The sequence below is a fragment of the Hemiscyllium ocellatum genome, chromosome 32 (genome assembly GCF_020745735.1).
Source record: "Hemiscyllium ocellatum isolate sHemOce1 chromosome 32, sHemOce1.pat.X.cur, whole genome shotgun sequence".
Classification (NCBI taxonomy): Eukaryota; Metazoa; Chordata; class Chondrichthyes; order Orectolobiformes; family Hemiscylliidae; genus Hemiscyllium; species Hemiscyllium ocellatum.
In genome coordinates this window covers 16,049,674-16,075,332 of record NC_083432.1, presented here as the reverse complement: position 1 = coordinate 16,075,332, position 25,659 = coordinate 16,049,674, and the positions used below count along the sequence as shown (strand labels likewise).

The 25,659-nt window shown below is 43.4% G+C and overlaps 1 protein-coding gene across 4 annotated transcripts in view; it reads right to left on the bottom strand.

Annotated features, from left to right (window-relative positions):
• Positions 1 to 25,659, bottom strand: part of LOC132831037 (formin-like protein 1) — a 273,471-nt gene that overhangs the window by 70,377 nt on the left and 177,435 nt on the right. For all 4 annotated transcript variants that reach the window (XM_060849081.1, XM_060849083.1, XM_060849082.1 and 1 more), the window contains 3 exons: positions 24,219 to 24,324; positions 15,447 to 15,523; positions 13,362 to 13,455 (listed from right to left, as the gene is read on the bottom strand). In XM_060849081.1, coding sequence (XP_060705064.1) covers positions 13,362 to 13,455; positions 15,447 to 15,523; positions 24,219 to 24,324 — 277 coding nt within the window. The remainder of the gene's footprint in view (positions 1 to 13,361; positions 13,456 to 15,446; positions 15,524 to 24,218; positions 24,325 to 25,659) is intronic.

Below are 25,659 nucleotides of genomic sequence, written 5' to 3'. Positions count from 1 at the left end.
GGAATGGTGTAGGTTAGATGGGCTTCAGATTAGCTTCACAGGTCGGCGCAACATTGAGGACCGAAGGACCTGTATTGCGCTGTGATGTTCTATGTTCTATCTACAGGATAACACACTGACAACTAATCCATCCTTCCTTTCAATCCAAACTTCCTCAATACTGTACTCCTTTCAATATCAGTTTACAAGACCTTCTTCTGGAGCTGTTGTAACTAAAGATACTTTAAACAAAAAAATTAAAAGGCTTTCAGTGTCAAAAATGCAGACTTTTCATCTTAGGAAGAGAAGTTTGAGGACATTTGATAGTTATGAAGGATGATGGTGAGGTAATTTAGGAATAATTATTCCTATTCTTTAGTGAATCAACAACCTGAGTTAATGTGGAGCAATCGTGTTTTGCTAAATTCAGATATTTCGCTGTGAGAAACTCGAAAGGCTGGAACAGGATTTGGTCTAAAGGCACCCTGCTCCCAGAATTCACTGCTGCAGCCACCAGTTGGTCAATAGTCAACCACTGAGGACTACAGAGGGAAACAGCATCGATGAAGTAACTGACGGGAGGTCCCCTCCATTTAGCATGTACCTGGAGACATGGCGAGTACAAGTCACAGATCCTTTTACCAGTTTGGAAACTTGATTAATTTGGGGTAACTTTACCATTTGGATCATGGGGAGACCAATTTAGGTTTAAGGTCTGTGCTGGAATAAAATTGCATTTCTCTTGATATATATTTCTGCTTTTTTTCCTCTTCTATCTTCTTATTGTTATTTGTATGTTATAGGTTTACTTCTATAATCTTTTGTAACTGTTTTGTTATCATTATGCTCAATAAATTGTTGCTTTTACATATTCGTGAGGATTATCACTCACTCCTGCTCTGTCCAGAGTACAGCTTTGAAATGAAGTGAACTGAGAAGAATCTTTCCTGATATCATATGGAATTTGAGCAGGAGGTGAGTGGTAGTGGGTAACAAAGACACATTGGCATCGCTATTGGTCAGCACAGAAGGGCACTGTTATTGATAATTCATCATTGCCCATCCTAAGTTGGTTAGATGAGGAGGAAGAGATGTTAAAGAGATAACAATTATCTCTTTACCATCAGGGAATTACTGTTCAGATTTAAACAAGGACTATATACCACACAGCATGGAATCGGGTTGTGAGACTTGGCTGAATGTCACTTTGAATACCCCGATCCCTGCCTCAAACAACACTTTGCATTTATAACTTTAGCACAATAAGATATCAGAGCAGTGCTATTCACCAAATTCTGACACCTACGCACAGATTAGGGCCTGTCCTCTCTCCCCCTCCTCTTTGCTGTATATTCCATGATATTCTTCTGAAGGTTTTGAATTCAGTAACATTTTCTATTTTATCCAGTCAATGAGTGGAGTTGTAACTCTAATGATAGCAATAAACGTGAAAGCATTTGTTTAACTCGGACAAGCTGAACAACGACCGAGCTGATGAATAGCTTGGCACTCACATTCCTTCAGACTCATTATGCCTCTAGGCACCATTATTTACTGAAGCTAATCTACTTTTGTTAAGTTTCCTTGGATACCCTTCACAATGAGGACTTGCAAGTGAGGGGCCACCACTTTGTGTGAAGCTGTTCCAGAGATGCTGGGCACAGATGGAAAACGGTTTCTACAAACAATGGCCAGTGGAGGGCACTGTTGTTCATTGTTAATAAATGTATGTTGACCAATAGCAATTGCTGACAAGCTGTTGGTATTGCCAAAGTGACCATGCCTTCACCCCATGCTCTCATTTTTCTCTCCATAATACAGGCAAATGTACATTTATTTATTGAACATCTGCTGCTGTTCAGTGACCAAGGGAACAAAGCTCTTACAACAATCAAAAAACACTCGGCCTCCCTGCTTACGCACAAAGAACACAGAAAATAGGAGCAGGAATGGGCCAATCAGTCCCTTGAATCCTTTCTGTAGTTGAGCTGGATCATGGCTGATCTTCTGTCTCGATACAAGAATTCGTGCTCAGGTAGATAGGATAGTGAGGAAGGTGTCTGGGGCGCTTTCCTTTATTGGTCAGAGTATTGAGTACAGGGGTTGGGAGATCATGTTGCGGCTGCACAGGACATTGGTTAGTATGTTGCGTGTAATTCTGGTCTCCTTCCTATCGCAAGGATGCTGTGACACTTGAATGGGTTCAGTAAAGATTTACAAGGATGTTGCCAGGGTTGGAGGATTTGAGCTATAGGGAGAGGCTGAACAGGCCGGGACTGTTTTCCCTGGAGCATCAGAGGCTGATAGGTGACCTTATAGAGGTTTATAAAATCATGAGGGAGATGGATAGGATAAATAGATAAAGTCTCTTCCTTGGGGTGGAGGAGTCCAGAACTAGAAGGAGGGATTTAGGGTGAGAGGGGAAAGATATAAAAGAGACCTAAGGGGTAAATTTTTCATGCAGAGGGTGGTACATGGATGGAATGAGCTACCAGAGGATGTGGTGGAGGCTGGTACAATTGCAACATTTAAAAGGCATCTGGATGGGTATATGAATAGGAAGGGCTTGGAGGGATGTGGGCTGGGTGCTGGCAGGTGGGACTAGATTGAATTGGGATATCAGGTTGGTATGGACGAGTTCACCAAAGGGTCTGTTTCTGTGCTGTACTTCTCCATGACTCTATCTTTAATAATGAGAAATCTGTTGCTTTCTGTTCTGAATATACTCAGTGACTAAGCCTCTGCAGTCCTCTGTGGTAGAGCATTTCAAAGGTTCGCCATCCTCTGAATGAAGACATTCCATCCCCTTTTAGCATCCCCCAGGAGGAGAGATGTTCTGTCTGCATCGATCCTCCTGTAGGAGTTTTGCATATTTCAATGAGGGCTAGCTGTATTCTTTTAAGCTGGAGCATTCTCCTCACTGGCTCCTCATGGGACAATCCCACCATCTCAGCAATTAGTCTGGTGAGCCTTTGTTGAACTCACTCAACGGCAAGTATGTCCTTCTTTAGGTAAGGAGACCAAAGCTGTACATCATGCTCCAGACATGGCCTCAACAATGTTCTGTATAACTGCAGCAAGAACCTCAATACTCCTGTTCTCAAAACATTTTCCAATAAAGGACAATATATTGTTTGTCCTTTTGACTGTTTGTTGTATCTGCATGTTAGCTTTCAGTGACTTATTAACAAAGACAATCATGTCCCTTTGCACCTATCTCTCACCATTTAAGAAATACTCTGCATTTCTGTTTTTTTTATACCAAAATGCATAACTTCACATTTATCTCCATTACACTCCATCTCCCAACTACTTACCCACCCACTAATCCTGTCTATATCCATTAGTCATGATTTGGAGATGCCGGTGTAGGATTGGGGTGTACACAGTTAAAAATCACACAACACCAGGTTATAGTTCAACAGGTTTAATTGGAAGCACACTAGCTTTCGGAGCGACGCTCCTTCATCCGGTAATTGTGGAGCCCTCCACAATCACCTGATGAAGGAGCGTCACTCCGAAAGCTAGTGTGCTTCCAATTAAACCTGTTGGACTATAACCTGGTGTTGTGTGATTTTTAACTCTATCCATTAAAGCCTCTTGGCACTCCTTACCACTCATATTTCCACTTAGTTTTCAGACATCAGCAAACATTGAGTTCCCACACGCAAGGTATTGATCGAAGCACTTATCTATGCTGTACCCACTAGTCACAGACTACCAACCTGAGAATCATCATTTATTCCTGTTCTCTGTTTTGTGTATGTTAACTGGTTCTCAAATTGTGCTACTATGTTACCCTCAATCTCATGTGCTTTGATTTTCTTTCCTAACTTCTTGCCTAGCACCTCATTAGAAGCTTTTTGAAAATTCAAATAACCACAACCATTGGTCTCCCTCCCCCAACTCTCATCTATTCTGCCATTATCTTCTCAAAAAACTCCAGGAATCTTGTCAAATATCATTTTCCCTTCATGAATCCATGTTGACACTGCCCAATCCTGCCAAAATTTTCTAAGTGACTTTTTAATCTTTTTCTCGGCCAACATATTACGTCAAGGTTAAAAGTCACACCTCACGTAAATTTCGGTCACAGGATCAACTCTAATGCCTTCTGTTCATTTTCTAATTTTCTCACTGGAAATTTGCAATATCTAATTTCCAACGCACTACATGTTGCTATAGGAAAGGGAAATGCAGATGAAGCTAACTATTATTGTGGGATCTGTCTTGTGAATTAAATTGGCTCCACCCTCCTCTCAGGCCTATCACTTTCACCCCCACCTTCACTTACCTATCGAATTCCTAGCTATCTTCCCCCCACCTCCAGTCCCACTCCCCCTTCCATTTATTTCCCAGCCCCCTTGGGCCACTCCCTCATTCCTGATGAAGAGCTTATGCTTGCAAAGTCGACTCTCCTGCTCCTCAGATGCTGTCTGACCCGCTGTACACCACACTTTTTTGCCTCCGATCTCCAGCATCCACAGTTCCTCACTTTCTTCCAATATTCCCCAGCAGCAGGACTTACAGCATAGTAAACCCATGCTCTTCCGAGAGATCCTGACTTGCAGTTAGGAATCTGAAGTGATAAATGGAGCTTAATGATCCTCCAATCATTGGATCTGATCCAGGCTTTGCAGTCCTACCCTCAACCAGCTGTGAATATTGGTGGACAACTAAATAACTCATTGGAAGTGAAGGTTTCATGAATATCCCCAGCCTCAAAAGTGGGTGAGCTCAGCACATCAGTGCAAACAGACAAGGCAGTTGAAAGCTTCTTAATCTAGAAATGCCAAGTGAATGTTCCGTCTCAGCCTCCTCCTGCAGTCACTAGCATCACAGACACCGGTTTTCACCCAATTCAATTCACTCTACATGATAACAGAAACTGGTTTTAAGCACTGGGTGCTACAAAGACTATGGATCCCGACACCATTCTGGCAATAGTCCTGAAGACTTGTGCTCCAGAACTTGCCGCTCCCGTAGCCAAGCTGTTCCAGTTCAGTTACAACACTGGGCATCTACCCAACAAAATGAGGAAATTTGCTCAGGTATGTCCTGCAAACAAAAAGTAGGACAAACTTAACTCTTCCAATTACCACCCCATCAGACTACTCTTGATCATCAGTAAAATGATTGAAGGTGTCATCAACAGTGCTATCAAACAGCTCTTGCTCAGCAATAACCGGCTCAGTGATGCCCAGTTTGGGTTCTGCCAGGGCCACTCAGCTCCTGACCTCATTGCAACCTTAGTTCAAACATGGAACAAAGCACTCAACTCATTAGGTGAAGGGAGAGTGACTCCCCTTAACGTTCAGGCAAGTGTTGCATCAAGGAGTCCTAGCAAAACTATGAGGGGGTGGGGAGTGAGGGACTCTCCACTGGTTGAAGTCATACCTAGCATGAAATAAGATGGTTATGGGTGTTGGAAGTCGGTCACTCAGCTCCAGGACATCTCTGCAGGACTTCCTCAGCCCAACAATCTTCAACAGCTTAATCAATTATCTTCTCTCCGCTAAAATATCACAAATGGGAATGTTCGCTTATCGTTTTACAATGTTCAGCATGATCCATGACTTCTGAGATGTTGAAGATGTCTATGTGCAAATGCAACAAGACCTGAATAATATTCAGTCTTGGGCTGACAAGACACTAGTAACATTCATAACATGCCCTTGCTAAGTAGTGACCATCTCCAATAAGAGAGAATTGAACCATCATCCTTAACATTCAGTGGTATCACCAGCCCTTCTCAAGGGCAATTAGGGATGGGCAATACACACTGGCCTAGCAAGTGACCCCTGTCCTGTGAATCAACTAGAAAAATGACAAAGTGTTGGCAAAAACTCAGGAATCAGTTCAGAAAATTGGCAGGTTGAAACGATTAAAGAGTTTTTCTGAACAGATGAATTAGTATGGGTTAAATGGCTTTCCTCATCAGCATCTACATTGTCATTAATGTGAAACACTCAGTATCACTGCCTAAAACAAAGTACAAAAATGACAGGTGCTTTACTGTAAATATCAGGGGAACTGAAGCACTTAGTACGAAGTGTTGGACAGATCTACATTGTTCAAATTAGGCTGAGATGAACTTGATTTATCATCAGAGAAAATAGAGTGCAACAGAATTTCTTATCTCCACAGCTCCCTGACTAAGCTGCTATGCAACTGTGTTATATTATCAATCACAGTAACAGAAAGAAAGATAAAGTTATCAATCTCTCTAAGACTGTCTAAGTCATCACAAATAACAATATCATCAATGTGTACCAGGTTCTGTATAGGTTTTATTTGCTTAGTAAGAAACAACATGATCTACATTTGGAATTAGTCCTATTCTGTCAGCCCCAAGCATTTCCAACACAGTCATCAGCTCCAACTCCCTTTAAATTGCTGTGGAACCAATCACCCTAACAGAATATGTTTAGCTGCTGGTCACAAACATTCCTCTTCAACCATTTGATTGACTGGAGAAAACTGCATGTGAACAGTCAAGGTAACAAAGCCAAGGTGTGAAAAAGTAAGATAAAAGGACTAAGAAGAAGAGGGGAATAAGACTGGGAAATAGGGAAATAGTGATTCAGGAATGCCAGGATTGGTTTTTGAAAGCAGACAGATCATAGCAGGTTGGGGAAGGGGAAGGAGAAGGGAAAGGGGAAGGGGAAAGGTTTAGCGAAATTTAGACTGGTGCAGTAGCCTTTGATTCCTATATATGATTCCTATATACAGCCAGCCAACTCAACACATTTTTAATAGGTAGCAGGTCAGAATAAAGTTACTATGTTCACTCATTTAATATAAATGGATTATTGCAGAGGAATTTCTGACAAGTGCAGTAATACATTGATGCTGGATACACTCAGAATAATTTCAGCTGGCAACATTGGAGCCATGCAGAGCACAGTGGCAATCATGATATCACTATCAGAACGAGAAGATTTCGGTCATTATAGTTTCCTGATATCGCAGGTTTATGGAAACTTGGCAGAGGTTTGCTACATTTAGTCAGTTGCCTGATGAGAGGAGCCTGAGGAATTAGTAAAAACTCCAGAATTGTTTTCAGACACCTTTTATAATTTGAAACAGATTGATAAACATGGACAGCAGACGAGATCATCAATGGGTTTTCCAACTGATTGCACACTTCTGAATGGAAAGCATAAGAAAAAAGACTTGAACTGAGTTGTAACACCCATCCCTCCATCTGGAAATGTAACACTCATGCCTTCATGCAGAGTGTTTTTGGGAGAGAATGGAACAGTCGCTGAGAACAGTTCCGGTCCCTTCCTGCTGAGACAAGAAACAGGGACAATCCTCCAGTGTCGTTAACTTGTCAAACTCAGTTTATGACCTCTATCAACTGGCCCAGTCTCTCTAATTGTCTGAAAGGGCATGCTCCTGTTAGGATGTGACCCATGAGCTGTTTAAGTGCTCTGCACCTCACCCAGACGTTCAGTTTTCAAGCATGGGCTTGAACTGTCCAACTCCCCAACACCCAACTCCCTCTCCAGCCCTGGTCATTAAATCCCCATCTGCACACCCTAGCTGTTCTTTGATTACCCAGATTTTGGACAGGTTACTGAGGGTGTATTGTTAGTATTAATTTTATCAAACATAGAACAGTATAGACAGGAACAGGCCCTTCAGCCCGCAATGTTTTGCTGAACATGACACCAACTTAAAGTAGTCCCTCTTGCCTGCACTTGGTGCATATCCCTCCATTCCGTGCATTTTTATGTGATTATCTAAAAGTCCCTTAAACACCTTTACGGTACCTGCTTCCACTACTAACCCTGGCAGAGCATTCCCAACTCCTATCATTCTTGTATAAAAGAACTTGCCCCTCACACCTCCTTTGAACATTCCCCCTCTCATTTTAAATGCATGCCACCTAATACTGGGCGATTCAACTTTGGGAAAACGATCCTACTGTCAACCCTCGCTATTAAAGATAGCTAGAATCCTAGAGCAGAGATGCACTGCTGAGGCTGTACGAGGCTATGGGCTGACCATATTTGGAATATTGTGAGCAGTTTTGGGCCCTGCATATCAGAAAGGATGTGCTTGCCTTGGAGGGAGTCCAAAGGAGGTTTACTAGAAAATTCCTGGGAATGAAGGACTTGTCATATGACAAAAAGTTGAGGACTCTGGGTCGCTACTCAATGAAGTTTAGAAGGATGAGGGAGAATTTATAGAATGATTGAAATTTATAGAATACTGAGAGGTCTAGATAGTGTGACCATGGAGATGATGGTTCCACTAGTAGGAGAGACCGGGACCGAGGGCAGACACTCAGTGTGAAGGGATGACCTTTTAGAATGGAGATGAAGTGGAACTCCTTCAGCCAGAGAGTGGCAAATCTGTGGAACTCATCGCCACAGAAGGCTGTGGAGGCCAAGATATTGAGTGTATTCAAGACAGAGATGGACAGGTTCTTCATTGGTGACGGGGTCAAGAGTTACGGTGAGGAGGCAGGCTGAGAAACATATCAGCCATGATCGAACGGTGGAGCAGACTTGATGGGCTTGAATGGCATAATTCTGCTCCTACCTTTTATGGTCTTACAATGTTCTTGAGGGTAAGAAATCTGCCGTTCTGGTTTACAGATCCACAGCGGTGCAGTTGATTCTAAACTGCCCTCTTAAATGCTGAAAATGTGTTGCTGAAAAAGCGCAGCAGGTCAGGCAGCATCCAGGGAACAGGAAATTCGACGTTTCAGGCATAAGCCCTTCTTCAGAAATCCTGAAGATTCAGGAAGAATCCGATTCCTGAAGAAGGGCTTATGCCCGAAACGTCGAATCTCCTGTTCCCTGGATGCTGCCTGACCTGCTGCGCTTTTTCAGCAACACATTTTCAGCTCTGATCTCCAACATCTGCAGACCTCACTTTGCCCTCTTAAATGGCCAAGCAAGCCATTCAGTTCAACTGAAGTCAGGGATGGTCAAGGAATATAACCAGTATTGCCCGCATTTCAAGAACAGCTACAGAAATAAAGAAAAGAATGTTGCTGTACACAAAATAGTGGCTGAATGAACCTACTAACTGTCACTTCACTTACTGCGAGCTCTAGTCATGGATGGGAAGTGGTTTGTGGATTTTTGATGTGATTTGAAGCTGTATAACTGTAAGTGTCATTAAGTGCCAGCTCTGCAAAGGGACATTGTGAAAGCAAAGTCACTCAACCAAGACATTCTATTTAGTTTATCTGGGAAATGGCCAAGAGCAGGTTTGTTCATGGATTGTAGCAGCTCTGGATCTCCAGAGAGACTCACTCTTTATTTCGTTAGAGTGCCAGCTGTTAGATTATTTGCCAAGAGGCATTTCAAACACAGTCAGTTCTGAGGCTGCAGCAACGTTTGCACCCTACCCCCCACAGAGTCACTGTGTCCTAGGGAGCACCGGATGGAAATCCACACATGGTAACAAGCACGGGCATGCAGCCCAGAAGGAAAATGTGGAAATAACTGGTACTGATCCAGGCTGGAGCTCCTTTTGAAGGAATGGAAGACCAGTTTGGACGATTACCAGTTTTGCTGCTGCAGACGTTACGTGGATAAGCAGAATTCCCACCTGTTAACAGCGACTAATTCTAACGTAACAGGACCGCATGCAGATGTCAAATGTTGGCAGAAGGCTCATTCCAGAGGTCAGAGGCCAAGGGAAAAGATTGACCTGGCGACCTGGGACAGTTCTCACAGCAGAGGGAGGGGATCGCAGATTGGGTGGGTGATGCACTGGCTCCACAGCTGACTAGATGCTCATCATTCCAACCACTGACTGACTGCAAACGGGGGCAACTGGAACTGAGAGACTGCAAAAGCAATGCACCCACTAATGAGCTGAAACCATGCGTGATAGGCACCAGAAGACCTGAAAGATCTCTGCTTCATTTTCTTGTCTTTGGCATCTACAGACTGAAATTCCTGCCAGAATGTACAATGGCTAATAAATGTTTTTAAATCCCACAAGTGCTGCACAAAGCATCGGGCTTGCTGGTAGAATTCAATCTGCCCTCTCCAACATTATAAGTTTCAGCAAAGCAGATTTTACATAATTGCAAGTGGACAGACAAAAAGGTCACAATTAAAAAAGATCCCTTACACATCCACTGGGGGATGAGGGGGGAAAATACTCATTCAAGCCAAATTTTTAAGTTTTTTCACAGGACGTGGACCTCATTTCCTGGGTCAGCATTTATTGCCCGTCCCTAATTTGAATAATAGAATCCTTATAGTGTGGAAGCAGGCCATTCATGCCATCAGGTCTACACCAATCCTCTGAAGAGCATCCCACCCAATTCCTATAACCCCATATTTCCCATGGCCAATCCACCTAACCTGCACGTCTTCGGACTGTGGGAGGTTACTGGAAGAAACCCATATGGACATGGGGAGATTGTGCAAACTCCACACAGACAGTCACCTGAGTGTAGAATTGAACTCTGGTCCCTGGTGCTGTAAGGCAGCAGTGCTAACCACTGAACCACCATGCAGCCCTTGAAGGTGGCATTGAGCTGCCTTCCTGAACTGTGACAGTCTATGTGATGTAGGTAAACTCACAATGCTGTGAGAGACAGAGGTCCAAGATTTTGACCCAGCAACAAGTGAGGGAACAGAGGTACAGCTCCACATCAGCATGGTGAGCAGCTTGGAGGGGAATATGCCACTTTTGGTTTTCCTAGGCAACCATTGGCGCTTTCCTTCTAGGTGCTTAGAGGTGTCAGGCTTGGAAGGTGCTGAAGGAGCCTCATGAAGTTGTTGGAGTACACAATGTGGATGGTGCACACTGTGCATCAGTGGTATAGAGAATAAATGTTTAAAGTGGTGGAAGAAGGGTTGATTAAGGACAGTTATTTTATCCTGTTGATTCCTTCAGTGTTGTTAGAGCTGCACTCAACCAGGCAAGTATTCCATCACTGTCTGGATTTAGTCTTGGAGTCATAGAGTCCTAAAGTATGGAGACAGGCCCTTTGACCCAAACTGGTCCATGCCGACCAAAATGTCCATCTACGCTAACCCCATCTCCCTGCACTTGGCCCATATCCTTCTAAACCTTTCCTATCCATGTATTTGTCCAAATGCCTTATAAATGTTGTACTCACCTCAACCTCTTCCACTGGAAGCTCATTCCATATGTATACCACCCTCTGTGTAAAAAGGTTGGCCCTCAGGTTCCCTTTCATTCTTTCCTCTTTAACCTGAAACTTGGGGCGGCACGGTGGCACAGTGGTTAGCACTGCTGCCTCACAGGGCCAGGGACCTGGGTTCAATTCCCGCCTCAGGCGACTGACTGTGTGGAGTTTGCACATTCTCCCCGTGTCTGCGTGGGTTTCCTCCGGGTGCTCCGGTTTCCTCCCACAGTCCAAAAATGTGCGGGTCAGGTGAATTGGCCATGCTAAATTGCCCCTAGTGTTAGGTAAGGGGTATATGTAGGGGTATGGGTGGGTTGCGCTTCGGCGGGTCGGTGTGGACTTGTTGGGCCGAACGGCCTGTTTCCACGCTGTAAGTAATCTAATCTAATCTAATGATGCCCTCGAGTCCTTGATTAAAAAACACACTGAGTGCATTCACCCTATCCTTGCCTCGCATGATCTTATACACCTCTGTAAGGTCCTCCCTCAGTCTCCTACGCTCTGAAGAAAAACGTCCTAACTTGTCCAACCTCTCCCTATAACTCAGACGACTGAGTCCAGTCAACATCCTTGTCAATTTTTTTCTGCACTCTTTCCAGTTTAATAACATCCTTCCTATAACAAGGTGACCGAAACAGAACGCAATACTCCAAGTACAGCCTCACCAACATGTCCTGTAGATGGTGGACAGGCTTTGGGGAGTCAAGAGTGGAATTACTCATTACAATATTCCTAGAGTGTGATCTTCTTCCATGGTATTTAAATGGTCACTCCAGTTCATCTTCTGATCAAGGTTAACATAGAGTTATGAGGAGAAGCTGTTTAGGCTGGGATGTTTTGACTGGAGTGTAGGAGGTTCAGAGGTGACGTTACAGCGGTTTATAAAATCATGAGGGGCAGAGATAAGGTGAATGACAAGTGTCTTTTCCCTAGGGTCAGGATTTCAAGATGAGGGGGCATGTTTTTAAGGTGAGAGGAGAAAGATTTTACAAGGACATGGGGGGCAACTTATTTTACACAGAGAGTGGTTCATGTGTGGAATCATTTTCCAGAGGAAGTGATGGATGTGGGTACAGTTACAACATCTAAAAGACATTTGGATAAGTGTATGAATAGGAAGGGTTTGGAATGATATGGGGAGAGCACAGGCAGGTGGGACTACTTTAGTCTGGGGTTACGTTCGGCATGGATTGGTTGTACTGAAGGGTCTGTTTCCAATCTGTATGATGCCCTGACCTCGATTTTTGACAGGAGGCACTGAAATACTCAGTGGGGATAACAGAAAACAGGATAGGGTGGTTTCTATATTTTCTATACTGGCAAATTAATGGTGAAAACAACCTCTTTGGGAAGAATTATTCAGCCATACTTAAAAGAACTTGATAGTGTAAAATTGAGGCAGTGCAGTCAAATCAGCCTCCTTTGAACAAGATGCTAAACCTGTTCGAGTGGATACAAAAGGTCCCATGGAACTAGAGAAGGGGCTGACGTTTTCTCCTCACTGTCTGGCCAATATTTATCTCGTAAGAAATATTAATAAAACAGTTTAAATTGTCATTCCTCCCATTGCTTTTTAGAGCAACTTGCAGTCTGCAATTTGCCAACACAGGACAAAAGTGACAAAAATCAGACTCCAGCTATTAATCAAGAAGCCCAGGGCATCAATCACAGAAAAGGAAAGTTCATCAAGAATTAAGTCTGCACCACTCTTTCAAGCCAGTTAGTTCCATGGAACCCAACACACTGGTTCCTCTCTCTCTCTACTCCTCTCTCCCTGCAGTTCATCCTTCAAGCATTCAAAAGTTGAAATCCATCACCGACTTCCTTAACACGATCAGCATTGATAGTGCGGTATGGAAGGAGTCAGCAGCATTGGAGGTCCTGTCCTTTCAATGGGATGTTAAACCATCAGTCTGCTCAGGTGGACATAGAGTCATAGAGATGTACAGCATGGAAACAGACCTTTCGGTCCAACCCGTAAAAAATCCCATTGGGTTATAGGAAGGGGTGCTACATAATTCAATACTAAACGTACGTAAATAACTTTTCACAATCAATTGTAGGACTTTTAGGATCTTCCCCACTGACTCAGTTTACTAACAGGATTTGCAATGAGGAAGTTGAGAATTACAGGTCCTAGAATTAGGTTTGACCCTGTCAGATAATCACGTTAGTGCACCGACCATGAATCGGAATCACACAGACATCTCAGCACACGTTACAGGGAATACATGGTGATGTTTGCTACCTCTTTGAAGTTCTCAAACGCTGATAGGATGATGTCATGCCCTCCTCGCACCAGGCACACTGCGGCTAACAGTTCCAACACCAGCGCCTTTGTCCTGCACAAAGAAAACATGTGGCGTTCAGCTCACAGTCAATCCCATCAACAGTGACCTGCAGGCTCAACAGGCCCCAGATAGACACTTTACCGAGAAGGTTAGATTAGATTCCTGACAGTGTGGAAACGGACCTTTCGGCCCAACTAGTCCACACCAACCCTCCGAAGAGTAGCCCACCCAGACCCATTCCCCCTAATTAATGCACCTAACTCTACGGGCAATTTAGCATGACCAATACATCTTTGGACTGTGAGAGGAAACCGGAGCACCCAGAGGAAACCCACAGGGAGAACGTGCAAACTCCACACAGTGCAAACAGACAGTAACCAGAGGCTGGAATTGAACTCAGGTCCTTGGCGCTGTGAGGCAGCCGTGCTAACCACTGAGCCACTGTGCCGCCCCTCAGATAACAGGGTTTTCATAAGTTTGTTTTTTCTGGGGACATGGGCATTCTTGGCAAGGTTGGCATTTATCACCGACATCTATTCTCACAAAGAAACTGGTAGTGAAATAACATGTGAGAAAGGCAACCCCATGCTGCTGGTTAGCAACATTGTATTTGAAATTAATTATTATGCATTGACAACATTTTCAATATATGGTCCACTTTTTTTGAACAATTGCTGCACTGTATTTAAATGAACCAAGGTCTGAGTGTGGTACCTTCCAGGGTCCTGTGCATGGGCACAACTTGGTGGGAATGTTGTTGCTGGGGAATTAAAGGATTTTGACCCTGCGACAAAGACAGAACAATGATAGATGTATAAGACAGGTCAGTTTGCCACTTGGGAGAGGAGCTTGGAGGGGATAGTATTCCTATGCACCTGCTATTCTTGTGACTTTGAATGTTGGAGTAGCCTTGAAGCTAGACAGCATTGACATTAATGACTTCCCAGTATTGACCTGTCATTCAAAATAGCTGCAACTCACCCATCAAGCTGCATTGCACTTGGACTCCATATGCCTAATGATGAGGCAGAGGAGCAGCAGAGAGTCATAGAATGCACAGAGGCCATTTAGCCCAAAGAGCCCACACCGACCTTCTGAACAGCATTCCATCCAGACCCAGCACCTCCCCCTACCCAGAAACCCACATTTCCCATGGCTGAGCCACCCAGTCTGCACATCCCTGAACACTATGGACAATTTAGCATGGCCAGACCACATAACATGCACAGAAGGCAAGCCCTGACAGAGTCACATAACAGCGGAAACACATGGCTCTGAGAGTTACAAACCTCAAATAAAGGGACAGGTGTACGTGACTAAACACAGGAGTTGCAAAAGATGTCCTGGCAATTTGCTAACATACAACCTGGCGATGCAACCACTGCACATTATTAGTAGTGGGGTTATGTTTAAGCTGGTGGATAGGCTGCCAATCAAAAGGAGCAATTTGCTCTCAATAGTACCACGTTGCTTGAGTTGAAGTTGAATGTTTTAATCAACCTTTGTGATGAGTCCTTTAAATGGCACCAATCTTTTCTGATGTCAGGATCTAGGTTTACCACTGGTTTGCTTTGCCAGGTGAAACAATGTAATTGTGCCCATGGGTGGAAACCCTCAATTGTCATTGGACACAAAGTGTTAATAAGGGGCAGGACTTTAATTCCTCTTTGCATAGAGTGTTGCTAGTTATTAACAAGGACATTGGTTTTAGGTTCAACTCTGGGCTCCATTAGAATTGCAATAACTGTTGCATTATTACAACGCAATTAATCTGAATACCACAGTAATTAGGAGAACTTTTTCTCCCGTAACCAACCTCTGCAGCAGGTAGGACTTGAATCCTGGCCTCTTGCCTCAGAAGTAGGAACCCTATCACTACGTCACAAGGGCCCCCAGTAAGGACAAACATTCAACAAATTCCCTATCCAGCGACACCTGGAGATACATTGGTGTGAATCAGTAGCTAAATCCAGCTAAACATGCACTGCTCGAATCGCTGTGATTATGATCTTGCTTGATTCTTATTATCTTGAATGCCTTACCTTGCACTTTTATTGTTCAGGCTGAGGGTGATCTCATTCACACACTGCTCATGTTCCATCACCAAGGTGAATCCAGACTAGAGAGAAAAAAAACAGCAGAGAACATCAAATGCTGAATCACGGTGTTTATTAACTACAGTAATATTAAAACAGTTGCAGCTGAAACAAAAACAGAAATATATTTCAAAATATCTACATGTCAGCTTGTATGCGGAAAGGGAAAGAAGGGTGGGGTTTGAGGTAAAGACCCTAAGGGAAGGAAAATCCTAAAGAGGCTTGTTATATCACGGTCCTTTTATTTTGTGGGAGGCAAGACATTCAAACGCAAATACAAAGGGATGGAATTGAATCACAGCCTCATTCAGCTGTGTAACCCTGAGTTCTCAGCTCTTCTTGGGGTCATGGAGGAGGCTGAGTGAGACAGATGGCATACTCCTGCTCCTATTTCCTTTCTCTCATCAAGAGTAAATACTTCAGACAGTTTGTTTTGAGTGACAGGGACTTACTTGGCCACATCCACTCTGGGAAAAGCCTGAATGGTGCAGGCATCAGGTCTGCTCCACTTGGAGAATTCCAGGATCGGCTCATTATCACAGGTAATTGGTTTAACTGAAAATTTAAAGCTGGTTGTGTGGCCGAGCAGTCTAAGGTGCTGGATTTAGTCTCCAGCCTCGAACGAGGCGTGGGTTCGAATCCCATTTCTGCCGATAAATTCGAACGCTGCTGCTCCATTTAACTGAAAGTGGCCCAATTGAAGAGACAGACCCACCAACAGAGAAGCCTTCTCGATATGCCATCAAAGCTCAGCCTTATGACTTTAAACCTGAGGCTAAATTACAACTTCAAACTCTGATCTAATTATCCCCTGTTCTGTCTGATAACTACAAACTAATCCTGCTTAGAAACTTGTGTAATGGGCATTACAAAAGGGGAATGCATAGATAAAGGAGTAACTCAACCTCATGCTACAGTTTTCAGCTCGCTAGGAAAGTTCTGCTCTTTTGCAGGAGTTTAGCCCAGACAATAACATCCCTCTAATTTCAGTCCTCCAACTGTAGTTCCTCTGGGAGACAGTATCAGATGTCCAGTCAAGAATGGGAAGGTTCCTGCTGTGAATTTGTAGAGAAAACTGTACAGGGAAAGTGAATTGGTTTTCCTGAGTCAATGCTGGCAGGGTCTTGGTCCCTCAGAATCCACATTAGCATCAAAATGGTGTTTGGCAGACAAATGTGTAATAAGAACATATATATGAACAAGTGTAGGTAAATAAAATGCAATTGAGTGTTCACATTTATTTGTGTAGGTGCACATGTGGATTCACAATGTTGGTGAATGTGGAGGTGAAGGCTGGATAGGCTGTGAATTGTTTCACTGTTGCATAGTTGGTTGTGAGGTGGCCTTATAGATGTTTATAAAATCATGAGGGGTATAGATAGGGTTAATGGTAGCCGACTTTCCCCTAGGAAGGGGGATTTCAAGACTAGGGGGCACATTTTTAAGGTGAGAGGAGAGAGATTTAAAAAAGACAAGGGGAAAATTGTTTACACAGAGGGTGGTTCACATGTGAAATGAGCTTCCTGAAGAAACAGAGATGTGGGCACAATTACAAGATTTCAAAGACACTTGGATACATACACAAACAGGAAACGTTTGAAGGGAGATGGGCCAGGAGCAGGCAGCTGAAAATGTGTTGCTGGAAAAGCGCAGCAGGTCAGGCAGCATCCAAGGAACAGGAAATTCAACGTTTCGGGCATAAGCTCTTCAACAGGATAAAGGGCTTATGCCTGAAACATCGAATTTCCTGTTCCTTGGATGCTGCCTGACCTGCTGTGCTTTGCCAGCAACACATTTTCAGCTCTGATCTCCAGCATCTGCAGACCTCACTTTCTCCCAGGAGCAGGCAGGCAGGATTAGTTTAGTTTGGGATTAAGTACAGTATGGTCTGGTTGGACCAAGGGGTCTGTTTCCATGCAGTGTGGCTCTGTGTGTACAAATGTCAGTAAGTGCCAGAGCAGAGTGTGAGTGTGAGTGAGAGTGTGGTGGTTGAGTGTGTGGTTGTATATGAATGGATGTGCACAAGAGACTGCACATACAAGAAGCATATAACAGTCTGCAGCATGGGTACAGACCGTTCGGTCCAACTAGTCCACGTTGGCCACGTTCCCAAACCAAATTAGTCCCATCTGCTTACACTTGACCCATATCTGACTAAACCATTCCTATTCATGAACTTATCCAAATATCTTTTAAATACTGGAACTGTACTTGTATCCACCACTTCCTCTGGCAGTTCATTCCACACATGAATCACTCTCTGTATAAAAAGGTTGCCCCTCCTGTCCTTTCTGAATCTTTCTCCTCTCACCTTAAAAATATGCCCCCTAGTTTTGAATGCCCCCATCCGAGAGAAGACTCGCGTCATTCATCTTATCGATGCCCCTCATGATTTTATAAACCTCAATAAAGGTTCAACCTCCTACGCTCCAGTGAAAAAAGTCCCAGCCTTTCCAGTTTATTTTTACACTTCAAACCTTCCATTCTCAGCAACATCCTAGTAAATCTTTTCTGAACCCTCTCCAGTTTAATAATATCCTTCCTATAACAGGCCTTCACACAGTACTTAAGAAGAGGCCTCACCAACACCCTGTACAACCTTAACATGACGCCCCAACTCCCATACTCAAAGGGTCTGAGCAATGAAGGCAAGAGTGAAATGCCTTCTTAACTACTTGGTCTACCTGTGATGCAAATTTTAAAGAATTATGGATCTGAATCCCTAGGTCTCTCTGTTCAACAGTTATGTATGTGCACGTGTGTGTCTGAGCATGCACTTGTATGGAATTACGAGTGTGATTGTTTGTGCACATTTACTGGAATGGGTGTGAACACAAGCAGGTATGTACGAAGTGTGAGTGAAGATGTAGGTTCACAATTGGACCTTACACATCTGTGACATATGTATTTGTGCTGTCGCACACTCACAAAGCAAAACAAACACTGTGAAAGGCTGGGTGCAGTTCAAGTTTCGCAGTGTTCTGATGATCACATGTGCAAATAAATTCAGGCTAGAAATATCATCAGAATTCAAAAATGAAGTGAATTATAATTAGTTTGGGAACAGGAAGGAGCTATTGAACTCTTCTGTCCTGCAGTATGTAACCCAAATAAAGGACACAGCTACCTCTGGAATGAAAATGAAGAGGCAAACAGTGAGAGACAGGTATCAAGGACAATCACATGATCAGGATGAAATTTCCCCATCATTTTAAATCTTCACTCAGCCAGAATCAGTAAGGGCCAGGAATGTGTTAATTGTTACATTCCAACTCACAGAAGCAGATCTCCAGCTCCAGCACAATTACTCCGTTTGGAAATTGCTAAACCCAATCTGACGTCTCAAGAGGGCAAATATTTGCCAGCTTTGATAACGCTGCATTAAATAGAATACGCTCCCAATTAAACATCGTCAAGATTTATGACTTAACATCCTCACACATCGCTGCCTGACATTCAATAATTCCCTTTCATTTCTTAAGCTTTAACTAAAATGGAAAGGATTTAGTTCAATAACACATTTCACCAGCTTCATCTCACAGCAGGTAGCACTTTTGTTTGAAGGTTGGAGTGCTCCAGTTCTACGTTTGATTGCTGCCTCTTTCAGTCCAGGTTCTGAATCATTGTCAGCACTGAATTAATCTCATCAATGGTGCCATCCAACAACATGAATTTATTCAGTAATACATGCAAGTCCCAGGACAGGGAGAAGCATAGGTTTAAAATAGCAAAATGGAACAGTTCTGAGCTGTGGAGAAGGGGAGAGAATCCTAGTAACAAAAGAGCTAATGAAGAAAGGTAGGTTATTCAAGATTTTTGAAGATTAAAAGGAGTGTGTGGGGCTTTAGGGAAGAAGTATCAAAGAGTGGAATTCAGCGTCCTGTTACGTATAGGGTAAGGGGCTTCACAAAAAATGGCAATTCAGTGAGGTGTGAATAAATAATTAAAAAAGCATTTTACTAACTGCAAAGGAGATTCTGGTTCCCAAGTTACTGATTGGTTAAGTGTTCAAGTGAAGCCAGCAGGGCTCATTCAGCCAATCAGCAGCTTTGAGAACCAATCTCCGATCAGAAGCGGGAAAATAATACCAGAAGTAATCTCTGTTCAAAGAGCTGGAAATTGGACACATAATGTGACATGGAACAGCAAAGATAGTACAATAAGTGCAGTTTCAATAATAATCAAGGAGCTTAAACCATCCAGAAGAGTGCAGCCTACTCATTCAGTCCTCCCTCCACCGCCTTCAACACTCACTGTCTCCACTACCAGGGCACAGTTGTAGCAGTGGGTACGGTCTACAAGATGCACTGGAGCAACTCACTAAGCCTTGTTCAATAACACCTTCCAAACCTGTAACCTTGACCATCTAGAAAACAAAGATTTAGAATATCTGCACTTTATTTATTTCTTTATTTTACTAATTTGTTTTTCTGTTTCCTAAGAATTTATCTTAAGTATCTATCCCTTGGTACCTTTGGGTCTGATATGGCACTGTAATGCGACGACTGTAAGCCTTTCACTGCACTCATTTGAGGAGGTGCCAATAAAGCTAATTCAATTCAAATTAGTACAAATCTCCTTTCAAACTACATTTCATCTTGACGATCACTAGTTGTTCACTGTCACCAGGTCAAGACCCTGGAACTGCTGACTAACTGTGCTGTGAGTATTGTGTAGACCACATGGGGATTACAGTGGATCACTGTCACCTTCTCGAGGGCAATTAGGGCCAAGCAATAAATGTTGATCTTGCCAGCAACACCCTCATCCTTGAACAGGGATGTGCAGGTTAGGTGCATTAGTCAGGGGTAACATGTAGAGTAATAGGTCCAGGTGGAATACATTTTGGAGGGTCAGTATGGACTTGTTGGGCCAAAGGGCCTGTTTCCGTACTGTAGGGATTCTATGATCTATGAAGTAGAATTGTGTTTTAGATTAGATTAGATTAGATTTACAGTGTGGAAACAGGCCCTTCGGCCTAACAAGTCCACACCGACCCGCCGAAGCGCAACCCACCCATACCCCTACCTAACACTACGGGCAATTTAGCATGGCCAATTCACCTGACCCGCACATCTTTGGACTGTGGGAGGAAACCGGAGCACCCGGAGGAAACCCACGCAGACACGGGGAGAACGTGCAAACTCCACACAGTCAGTCGCCTGAGTCGGGAATTGAACCCGGGTCTCAGGCGCTGTGAGGCAGCAGTGCTAACCACTGTGCCACCGTGCCGCCCACCAAAAACTCAGTATCTTACAGATTACTTACAGTGTGGAAACAGGCCCTTCAGGCCAACAAGTCCACACCGACCCGCCAAAGCGCAACCCACCCATACCCCTACATTTACCCCTTACCTAACACTACGGGCAATTTAACATGGCCAATTCACCTGACCTGCACCCGGAGGAAACCCACGCTGACACGGGGAGAACGCGCAAACTCCACACAGTCAGTCGCCTGAGGCGGGAAATGAACCCGGATCTCTGGCGCTGTGAGGCAGCAGTGCTAACCACTGTGCCACCGTGTTTTTCTTTTACAATCTGCAATTTACAATTCTGGAAATCTTTAACCTTGGGACCTTACTTGCTGTAAGTTGTAACTAAGGTTTTGCACAAACACAGGCTGTCAGGGTAAGTGAAAGTTATGTCTTCCTCTCTCTGGGTTGTAGCTGCAAGCTGACCATGCTCTGCCTGCTACTAGAGTTGCATTGGAGACAATGTGTGTCTGAATTAGCTTTTTGCCAAAGTGTTTTACTAGATTGGAAAAATTGGTTAGTAATAGCCCTGTAACTGTTACCCTGTTAAATTTTCCATTAGAGTCAAGTTACTCCAATTCCTTCTTCCTTTTGTTGTATTTTAACTATAGCATTTAAATAAATTGTGTTTTGCTTAACGTCGAGTAGTTTGACCAGTCACACTGCACCTGACAATTGCCTTTAAAATAAGATAAAGTTACGGTCTAGGCTACCTTTTTAGTATATTTTGAGGGGGTCTGCTCTGTGCACAGAGGTTGGTTGATTCATCGTGTCTGGGACAGCTCTTTACTAGTTTAACCCAAGACTCATCCATTATCTGAATCATTTGTCGAAGCCAAAGGTCTTCCTCTGCTGCAGTCATTTCCCTTTACTAACTAAACAAGATCCAATGGTCTCAGTTTTAACTAGTCTCCGTGCTAAAGTATTCCATACTGTAATGAGTCCCTGCACAAAATAAAACTATTTCCAACCATTTCTTAATTTTCCAATGACGCTTTTTCAATTGACTAACCTAATCATAAATTCCCCATTGGAGGAAACACTCTCCCTTCACTTTCAAAATCCTTCATCATTTTAAAATCCTCTATTAAATATTCTCTTAACCTTAAAGAATAGAGTATAAAAGAAGGGAAGTGTTGCCATACAAGGCAATGGTGAGACCACACCTGGAGTACTGTATACAATTCTGCTCCCCTTACTGGAGGAGGAATGTGGTTGTATTTCAGGCAGTTCGGAGGAGGTCCATTAGATATCTGCTAGATTAGATTAGATTAGATTCCCTACAGTGTGGAAACAGGCCCTTCGGCCCAAACATTCTACACTGACCCTCTGAACAGTAACTCACCTGGACCCATTTCCCTCTGACTAATGCACCTAACACTATGGGCAATTTAGCATTACCAATTAACCTGACCTGCACGTCTTTGGACTGTGGGAGGAAACCAGAGCACCCAGAGGAAACCCACACAGACATGGGGAGAATGTGCAAACTCCACACAGACAGTTGCCCGAGGCTGGAATTGAACCTGGGACCCTGGTGCTATGAGGCAGCAGTTCTAACCACTGAGACACTGTGCTACCCTTAATGATTCCAGAAATGAGGGGTTTGTCTTATGAAGAGAGATTAAACAGTTTAGGCCGATACTCTTTGGAGTTGAGAAGTATGAGAGGAGATCTCTATCAGGTATTAAAAGGGATTGACAAAATGGATGTAGCGAGGGTGTTTCTGGTTGTGGGGCAATCTAGAATGATAGGTTATAGTTTTAAGATTAGGGGTGGCAGATCTAAAACTGAGATGAGGAGAAATTACTTCATAGATCATAGAATCCCTATAGTGTGGAAACAGATTCTTTGGCCCAACAAGTCCACATTGACTCTCCAAAGAGTACCTCATCCAGTCACATTCCCTGAATCTATTATTCTACATTTCACCTCTGACAAATGCACCTAACGTGCACATCCCTGAACACTATCCTCTTTGGTTTGTGGGAGGAAACGCACACAGACACGGGGAGAATGTGCAAACTCCACACAGACAGTCACCCGAGGCTGGAATTGAACCTGGGTCCATGAGGCAGCAGTGCTAACCACTGAGCCACCATGCTGCCCAAAGGGTGTCAATGAGTCATGAATCTGTGGAATTCACTAACCCAGAGTGTGATGGATGCTGGGATATTGTGTAAATTTAAGGAGGAAATAACACAGATTTTTAATCAGGAATGGGTTGAAGGGTTATAAAGAGCGGGCAGGGAAATAAAGTTAAGGCCGAGATGAGATCAGCCATGATTATGTCAAAAGGGCTGAAATGCCCATTTTCGCTCCCAGTTTTTATGTTCTCTTCCGGGATCTTTGCCTGCATGTTAGAGAAAAGCCTCCTTTCAGTCATTCCCTCTTATTCACTTGTGGCCAATCAAAACTAAACCTAATCTGTGACCGAGCTGAAAGATAAGCTCAGATACCGATACTGATGGTGCCATTCAAGTTGAGCATGTGATCCAAACTGAAGCCCTTGTGCAGTATTACAGGAACCCTGTACTGTTGGAGGTGCTGCATTTCAACCCATCTACGTCACTTATGTCTTTTGGGGAAGAAAATCTATCATCCTTCCCTGGTCTGAACTACATGTGACTCCAGCCGCACAATAATAAGGCTGACTCTTAACTGCCCTCTAGGAAATTAGGGATGTGCTTAGCCAGCGACGTCTATATTCTGTGAACAAATACAAAAAATTCCCACTGGATGTTACACTGAGGCTGTGTCTGCTGGGTCAGTTGTGAGTGATAGGTCCCGTGGCATCAGTTGTTTGCATATCTCAGTCAACATTTGCCAACTAACCATCTCCAAGAAAAGATCATTGAGTCCTTCAAGTTGTAGTGATCTGTATGCTTTGGTATGGATAGGGTTAGGGATGGGGTTAGCAATGGGTTTAGTGATGGGGATTAGGATAGGGATTGGGATAGAGTTAGGTGCTATATTTTCCAAATTAACAAATGCGTCCGTACTGGAACATAACTGATTCATGGACTGCATGGAGGAGATGTGACAAAACTCTTGATAAACATAACTTCGTCCTAAATTTTATGCATCAGCTTCAAAAGTGATCTAACATTCAGGGATTTCTCAGCTCAAGGTCAAAATCTGTCATCTAAGCATGAATCCAATTTGATCAGCTTCACCTAAGATCAGGGTTTGAACTGGAGGAAATTCTGAAGAGATAGAGATTACAGCATACACACTCACCAATTCAAAGAGGAAGAGTTATAAACATATATTTTCATTAGAAAACAAAGATAAATTCTTCACTGAGTGGTGCTCAGGCGATTAATAACACACATAAGTCCCAAGCACACAATGGAATTTCCTGAAATGGAGTCAAGAAGGTGCAGAATAGGAAACACATACAGGAACTCAATTCAATCGAAAGCCAACATCCAGCCATTAGAGACAAAGTGGTTTCCTCTTACCTGATAGTTCATGATGGCACGTAGGCACATGATACAGACATGAACATCGTCCTTCTGGCTTACAATCCGGGAGTTCCTCAGTGCTTTTCTACTGTGCATGGTGTGCCTGAGACAGACAAAATGAGCAGCCATTACAATCAATGAGTTGCGGAAGACCGGATTTGTGTTTTTAATGGATGATTGGTAACAGGGAGACATAAACTGTGAAATCTGTTTCAGACTGATGGCTGGAGTCTCAGTGTTCTATTAAATAATCTGGGATGGTAATACAGACTGAATAGGGAGTTGGAAACTATCTGTGTGGATTGATAGAGTGGATTGATAAAGGATATTGGGTAGGATTCAAAGAGAGACGCACATCTCTCTGCCCATGTTAACAGACCGGTTCCAAGTTCAAAGCCAGGAAACCACCTCAACCTCAGGTGGAGGGGAGGATGATTTTATTCTGTAAGTGCCTCTTCCACAGACCAGTGGTTAACTATTGAATATATTCAAGGTTGAGTTTGAGAGATCTTCAATTGACAAAGGAAGATAAGGCTTATTGAGGGAGCAACAGGAAAGTAGAGTTGAGACCACAAGAAGAGCAGCCATGATTTTGTTTGAATGGTGGATAGCCTCGATGGGCTGAATAGCCAAATACTCCTAATGCGTGCGGCCTTATGACTTAGATATAACACAGGCTGGTCTCAGGGAAACGAATGGTGACAGGAGTGCTGTCTCTAACTTAATCTCTACCCTTTGATCCACTGTCAGGAGATCCAAATTTTGACTCCAACTTAACCAATTCCCCAGCCCACCACACTTCCCAACCTAGCAGGTCCCATTAAGTACTGCCTGTTGTTTCCATTTTTGAAATCAGGCAAGAAAGAGACCTCAGAAAGAGAATAATTCCAAGCTGATGTCTGGTCTGCGTGTGAACAATGAACTCAGGTTAAACGTGGAGCAGATTCCTTTGTTTTCCAGTTGTTACCAATCACTTGGTCAGAAATCATACGACACCAGGTTACAGTCCAACAGGCTTATTTGAAATCAAAACTTTCAGAGCATAGCACCTTCTTCACCTGATGAAGGGGCAGTGCTCTGAAAGCTTGTGATTTCAAATAAACCCGTTGGACTATAACCTGGTATCATGTGATTTCTGACTTTGTCCATCCCAGTCCAACACCGGCACCTCCACATCATAACCATTCACTTGTAAATAGAAGCTCAGCAAGAGAAAAATTTAAAAATGTGCAATAACACTGGGGAAATGTGTACGACTCTGCATCATGGCAACAGGTCAAAAGGTTACCATGATATTTTAAGTCTTACTTCTGACATATTTCACTCTTTAGCCAATGATGAGATGGGTGCAGCAACAGTTTCTGCAATGATAAATTCATTACTCACCCATACTGGAGAATTCTACATGTCTCTGGTAAATTCCTAAGGGTGAGCGACA